This window comes from Patiria miniata, unplaced genomic scaffold (genome assembly GCF_015706575.1).
Source record: "Patiria miniata isolate m_02_andy unplaced genomic scaffold, ASM1570657v1 HiC_scaffold_6, whole genome shotgun sequence".
Classification (NCBI taxonomy): Eukaryota; Metazoa; Echinodermata; class Asteroidea; order Valvatida; family Asterinidae; genus Patiria; species Patiria miniata.
Genome location: NW_024037073.1, coordinates 7,094,289 through 7,101,784, shown reverse-complemented (window position 1 = coordinate 7,101,784; position 7,496 = coordinate 7,094,289). Strand labels below are relative to the sequence as shown.

Sequence of the window (7,496 nt, the reverse complement as noted above, 5' to 3'; positions counted from 1 at the left end):
TGCAAATTGAAACATCGACGTGATGAGATCGAGAAATAAGCTCTGTTGGCTGATGTTTCAGTACTTCGACCTATTTATTCTTAGATTGGGAATTAATTTTACAAATGATTTATCCATATTTTATTTTTTTCCACTGGCACTAGCTTTCCAGTACACCCACTGGAAAAACCACAATACAAACACACTAAGCAAGGACCAAGCACACTACATGTACTAACACGTCTAGGTGATACGTAAACATTATGCGCAGCCACAGCCCATGCTCAATTATTCATGGTAGTGCTAGTGGGCACACCTGAGGTACCGGTATATGCTCGCAAATTTCAAGGTAGGTCTGCCCGAATCGCCAAGACTACTCCTAGAACTAGTATGAGGCGGCTACTCCTAGAACTATGAGGCTCCACGTAGTGGAGCTCCACTTCGTGGAGCCTCATAGTTCTAGGAGTACTACTAGGCGGCTTGTTCGTAAAAACGAACATAATCCAAATCCAGTTTTGGACCAAGCAAGACTACATTCGATAAGGCATCTGGGTCAGATTTTACCTGACAGTCTGGTCATAGTTGTGTAAATTAGCCTACACTTCTTGTCAACATGACAATTGCTTGTGTCAATTTTACGGGACACGTCCACATATGACCCAGAAAAGTGACCCAGAGAGACGTCATTTTGATCCAGTGTCTGCAGGTCAGATCTCCCCAGGATACAGTGTGGAATATCATTGCTTTGCTACTGAACTACCACAATGATTGAAGTCTCCACTGCATTTGTACTACATTATGCCAAAATTACTGTTTTGTGACCCAATTTTGGAAATAAAAAGTGCCGTCTTTAACCCAGAATTAGTCCAGAGTTAAATCTGACCCAGAATCGAATCAGGGTCCTTTTTGACTTAGGGTCAAAGTGGCACTTTTCTGGGTCTAAATGACACTTTTGGCAAGGTTTCCAGGTCAAAATGATCTGGGAAACGATCAAGAGAAGTGTCATAAGTTTACCCTGCAAAGTGTAATCGTGACCTTGAAAAGTACACTCTAAAACTAAAAAATCCAGACAGATTTTACCCGGCGCGGAATCCGGGTTATGTTTGGCCTGACACTTTATTCTTGATCGAAATGACACTTTATCGGGTCAAAATTACCAGAAAATGAATCAGACAAAGTGACAATTCATTATCATTTTGACCCCTAAAAGTATCAGGTCAAACTTGACCCTGGAGTTTTGAGAGTATCAGGTAAAACTGACCGAGGACTTTTTAGAGTGTATGTCCACCAACTTTGCTGTGTTTCTTGTTTTTGACAGCTCTGGTGTTCGATGGCTCATCGTGTCCTCCGCCAGAAGCGAACACCGGGAATGATAACAACACGATCCTGGCATACCTGCCCTCCAACGTGTCAGTCGCCCCTATCTACTGGACCAACCCAGTGCTGGAGTCGCCGCCTGCCAGTACCCTTGAGTACATCTTTTGCGAGCCTGACCCCAACATGGATATTGACATCTACTGCCGGTCGGGGGACGAGTTCCCTGTGACGTATAATAACGATAATGATGGGCGCATCAAGGTCATTTACCAGCTGGTTGATCCGACTCCTCCCGACTTCGAAAATGGCGATTGTGTTTTCTACATAAGGATTCTCGGTAAGTTACACTCTTAAAAGTCGCCAGGTTCAGATTTGACCTGACACTTTCAGGATTAAATTTTGTTCTGGGTCACAGCAAATCTGTGTTGCGATTTTATGGAAGAGTATCAATAATAATGCTGATCACAAGTATCAAAAAATAAAGCTGCCTTGAAATTTTGTATGTTTATAGATAAGCTGCATGAGGGAAAAAACCCCTGTATCGCTCTTTTACTAAGTCAAATCAAGAAAAAAATACCGTAAATAGGAGTCTTTCGTCAACAATTTTTACCCCTCTAAACAGACAAGGACGCTCCGACGATAACTTGCCCGCGGCCGTCGAATGTCAACGAGAACACCGACGCAGGTGCAACAACGTATACATTGGTCTACAGTGCGCCCGAAGTTGCGGACAACTCTGAGGGCGTGGTCTGGAGCTCTGACATCACAAACGGCACTGCCCTCTCCATTGGTCCCCACGTTGTGACGTTTACAGCTACTGATACTTCTGGAAATACAGCCGAATGTTCTTTCACTGTAACAGTTGAAGGTATTAAAAACATGTTAATGGCTTTCAGTGAACTTTTTTTTAGTCAGGGTTCTTCCAATCTTGATGTCGACCAAAAATCCTATATCGCCATGTCTTTTTTTTATGGCCGAGCATGTTGATCGGACGTATCGATTGTTTGTAAAGTACTCTTCAAGTACTTTTTCTGATTGGTTTCCAGACTCTGAGCCTCCTGAACTGGACTGTCTGGACTCCTTCTCCATCACCACAGCAGTGGGCCAACCTTACGGCGTTGCATCTTGGGTGATACCGACCGCGACCGACAACTCCGGCGATGCGCCAGTGCAGACCGCCAACCTGACCAGCCCTGCAAACCTAGGCATCGGCATCCATACAGTGACCTACGATGCCACGGATGGTAGTGACAATACCGCCTCCTGTACATTCCAGATCACTGTTACAGGTAGGGAAATGTAACTATAATGCGTCTATCTGGGGTTTTCCTTAGAATATTCTTCTGGGGTTTTCCTCCCACCTCTAAAACTGTGAATTTCTTCACATTGTCTTCTCTCTACAGGTTCTTCAGGCTCTTGAGCTGCAGTGCCTATATACAGGGTGGATAAAAACAACGAAACCAACATATTATTGCTAATTGGAACGAAAGTAGGGAACATGTGAATCAAAGGGAGATATCCTCTGTTAGGGTTGAATCTCCTCTTTAAAATGACACCCTGATCATGTCATTACATTCACGGTTGACTGAGCAGTGACCAATTTTTATGAAAGGGTCTATTTAGAGAATTGCGCCACTTTTCATGGTGAAATCTCGTTTTCCCCCACCTGCCTTGATTGACAACCATAGCCTTTCACTCTGTGACAAATGACACAACAAAAACCACAATTGAAAAGTGGCGCAATTCTCTAAATAGACCCCTCCATAAAATTGGTCCCTGCTCAGTCAACCGTGAATGTAATGACATGATCAGGTTGTCATTTTAAAGAGGAGATTCAATTCTAACAGAGGATATCTCCCTTTGATTCACATGTGCCCTACTTCTGTTTCAATTAGCAATAATATCTCGGTTTCAGTTTTTTTTTATCCACCCTGTATAAAGAGCACTTTTGAGGAATCCTTGGTTTCAGATAAAATAAAAAACTACAATGATTAAAGGCCAGAAATTGTTTATCCAACTTTTTTTGCTGTAATCAGCTCAAAACACCACGGTGTCGAAAGTCCTGAGACATTTGTTTGTGTACTTATTTATTAAGTTTTCAGTTAAAAGTAACAGTTGAACTGTTGACCATTATTAAACTATTTTTCATTAATATACAAATTCAGCTTCAAAATAATTCTCATATTCATGTTCCATGCTTTTTTGCAGATGAAGAGGCTCCAGACTTGAGTTGTTTGACTTCGTTTTCTATCGAAACCGTGTTTGGTCTCCCATACGGAACGGCTACATGGATGATCCCTACGGCCAGCGACAACTCGGGTGAAACCCCCGTGCAGACTGCGAACCAGACTAGTCCTGTCAATCTAGAAATCGGCACCTACACCGTCACCTATGATGCCACTGATGCCAGTGGTAACAGTGCGGAATGTTCATTCAAGATAACAGTCGTCGGTAAGTGTAGTATACAAGTAATGAATGTTTATGAGTGCAAAGGTAAGAATAATTTCATGAGGTGAGTGGAACGTTCCATTTCATGAGGTGAAGCTAAGTGGAATGGGACATTCCATCTGTTACCGAATGAAATTATTATTTCCATTGCACAAATCGAGCAATTCATTATTTGTTTTGTACAACATCTGAATAAATCCTCGTTATCTGAGTGGTCAGAGCCACCAATAGTTTGACCGTGCAACAAAATTTATACTTGCCGTGGAATATTACCTTGGGTTGGGACGAATAATTGAATGATATGTGATCAACGACCAACCACTCAATGTTGTCTCTCATTGCGCGTTGTGTGTTCCATCAGCTAGAGAGAGCATGGGCGTCGTGAGGTGGGGGGGGGGGGGGGGGGAGAGAACAACATTGTTGAACATTGACCAGGGGAGTGGGTGACCGTGGGAGGCCAAGGTTATTTTCAAGTGTCCCAAGCATTTTGGCCGGGATTGTAGATTCAAGAGCAATTCTGACCTTGGACATTTGTTTTAGTGTGCCTTCCATTCGAGTTAATTGATTCTGCTTCCTTTCTTTTTTTTCAGAGGGAATTCCACTGTCAGTAACTTGCACTCCGTTTTCCTTAACGACGGACTCCAACAAAGCCCACGCCACATACACACTGCCCTTGAACCCGGACGTAATCGAGCATAACTCTGGGAGCTATACCGTCGAGACCACAGTCACCACACAAGACGGGACGCCAGTCTCGCACACTGATGGGCAGAGTGCCCAGTTCAGTTACGATGAAGTTTACAGCGTCCAGTACTGTGTCCAAGACAGCACGACAACAGAATGTTGCACAAGTCAACTGGCAGTTCAGGGTAAGCATTTTGAAAGCAGGAGCAGTTTGATATATAAACATATTTCTTTAAAAATTATAGGAAACCCAAATTAAATGGAAGATGCTTATTGATGACGTCACACATTCCTTGTTCCAGCGAAAAGATGTTTTTTGCTCCATTCTATGAAAGAAAACTGTTTATTCCATAACAACATTGTGCATGTTTTCCTGTCATCGGCTTCTCAGATTTACTCACATTCTTAAAACAAATCCCAAATAAATGCATAAACCGAGCTGCAAATAACCGTTCGATCGGTGACATTTTAATAGAATGGTTTTCATGTAGAAAAAAAATTGTGCTGAAAGTTGGTGACAATTGGGATTGGATGTTTTGAAATATTTCAGATGACGAGGACCCGGTAATAACTTGCCCAGCAGCGTTCGAGACAGCCACCGATGCCGGGGTCGCATATTACAATGAATCTCTACCCGCTGCTACGGTTACTGATAACTCTGGCGAAGACATAATGTACATTCCAGAGGATGGCCCTTATCCACTCGGCACCAACACTGTCACGTACACTGCCACAGATTCCAGCCGCAACAGTGCTAGTTGCACAGTGGAGGTCACTGTGAAAGGTAGCCCAGCATATTTACTTGTTCACACAGACATACCTTTCACATTACAAATGGTTTGTACACGGCGAGTCTCAAAATAAACAGCAGTACTCAACTTCACTAATAAGTCGCTCCTTGATTATGTGTTGTGCGTGTGCAATGTGACTTTTTCGCAGCATGCGTGTTTATCCTTTGTGTGTGTGTGCACGGATACCCTGTGTGTGTCAGTGCTAGTCTATCATTGCCTGATCGCGCTATAATTTGGGGGGTTTGGGTTCCGCTTTTTTGTTTTTACTTACCCTGTGTAGTAAGGACACTTTAAACGCCCTGTGAAACTATTTCTTCTGCCATGCTGTCATATTGAAGAAAACATAAAAGAAGTTCATTGCCAAATATGTGTCAAGTGACAAAATGTTTTGGAAATTTCCGTTAGTAGTAGGTTAGTAATTGACCAATTGTGGTAGAATCTCATCAACGTAGCTTGTGAAATATTGTCCAATTATATCATATACAAATGGACGCGGAATGTGCAAAATTGGAGGCAAACAAAATTTAACGTACACAAGTCCATATAGCGTTGTCTGAAGGTCAATTAGGCGAATCCGTGAATGGATGCACGCAAACATTGGCACGAGGCGCACGTGTGTGTGGTTGCTATTATTTGTCGGTTCAGTGCGTAACATTGCATAGATACAATCCTTTAAATGAGAACATGTGTTCCGGATACTGATATGGGCACAATTCAAAATATGACTCAGCAAGTTTTAAAATGAAATCAAGATCCTAGAATATTGTTATCTCGGAATATACCGCATTCACAGAGCTCAAACTTCATCAAGTTAGTTGTTGAGCACCCGTCTTTAGATTTTGAGCATTTTGGTTGCTTCAAACGAAACAAATGGCAAATGATATACGCTACCTTTAATTATTTTCAGGAGCAAAAGCCTAGGCTTTTGTTACACAACTATGTATTAGAATCACCAATTCTCATCATACACAAATTGGTTTCAGCTGAAAATCATACCTCTTGCAATGTTCTTCTTAATTTTTAACTGAGAGTCATCAATTTTATTAATTACTTTCAGGATCACAGTTGTATTAATGTGTTTAAATAATAATTACGCCTGTTTTCTTTCTCTTCATATATTTTTCATTCAAACTTACTTGTGTCGGTGAACCTTCAATCATCCTGCTATTTTTGTCAACACACAACCAGCTGTTGCTAATAGACTAGTTTTTTAATTTTCTTGTTTTTTTTGTTGGTTTCAGACGAAGAACGACCAACCATTCTCACCTGCATAGATAGCATCGGCACGACCAATATGGGATCAGGCGTAGCGACGGCCTCCTACGAACTACCCACTGGCATCGATAACTCGGGCTTAGAAGTCACTGTTCAGTGCACGCCGGTACTGGGCACCCTCCTCCCACTAGGAACTCACACGGTCACCTGTGTCTTCCGTGATCAAGCGGTGCCTGTCAATATCAACCTTTGCTTCATAACGGTGACTGTAGGTGGTAAGTTGAAACCACTTGATGCACTCTTAAAAGTCCACAAGGCCGGGCGTCATCAATCCCTTCTCAAAGGTGGGGGGGGGGGGGAAATACCTTGATCAGAACTAATGTGAGCGTGAAGCGCAAAGCCATAACAGTGGGGGTTCGGGGCCTGCTTAAGGGTCCTGGATAATTTTGGATTCTAGATGCTGTGTGGTGTGATCTGAGACAATTTCTGACCACTTTAACCATTTGTTTTAGCCAAAGAACATCATTTTCAAGTTTGGAGTCTATGACTTAGGGGCCATTCAAAATTTTCAATGTTTTTAAATTTTGACGAGGGGGGGGGGGGCATTTGATAGGCGTATTAGGTTCGGGCAGACCTCACACAGAAGAGGATCACTGGAGAGAGATGGGCAAGTTGTGCTGTCAGGTGACTCACAATAGCCTAGGCCTTTCCGTAGAAAAAAACATTAAAAATAAACAAAAACCTGGGTCTGAGAGAGTCCAATTTCTTCACAAATATTCATCTCAATAAAAGTCTGTTTGAGATTTCGTAATTATTTCTAAAATGGGCCCCTTTAAAAGGTTACAGTCAATGACAGTAAACAATAAACATAAGCATGCAAATAGAAACAATTCACCCCAGACATGCAAGACCATAAAGAAAATGCCAGACGGAGATTCTATAAAATTCCCAAAACGTCTTCTACAATTAATTTTGGAATGAATACAAAATTATAGTTCATTTAAATCATAGAGGAAAAAAACATGACCCAAACTAGGCCTATGTGTTTTTTTTCCCCCGGAA

At 42.1% G+C, this 7,496-nt stretch overlaps 1 protein-coding gene across 1 annotated transcript; it reads left to right on the top strand.

The window, feature by feature from the left end:
* The first annotated feature begins 273 nt into the window (after window positions 1-273).
* Window positions 274-7,287, top strand: LOC119742782 (hyalin-like). The gene is made up of 9 exons (XM_038218955.1): window positions 274-328; window positions 1,298-1,633; window positions 1,919-2,164; window positions 2,343-2,585; window positions 3,505-3,747; window positions 4,335-4,613; window positions 4,979-5,212; window positions 6,461-6,709; window positions 7,274-7,287. Exons 1-9 carry the CDS (start codon window positions 274-276, stop codon window positions 7,285-7,287), a joined length of 1,899 nt encoding a protein of 632 aa, XP_038074883.1.
* Window positions 7,288-7,496: the final 209 nt, after the last annotated feature.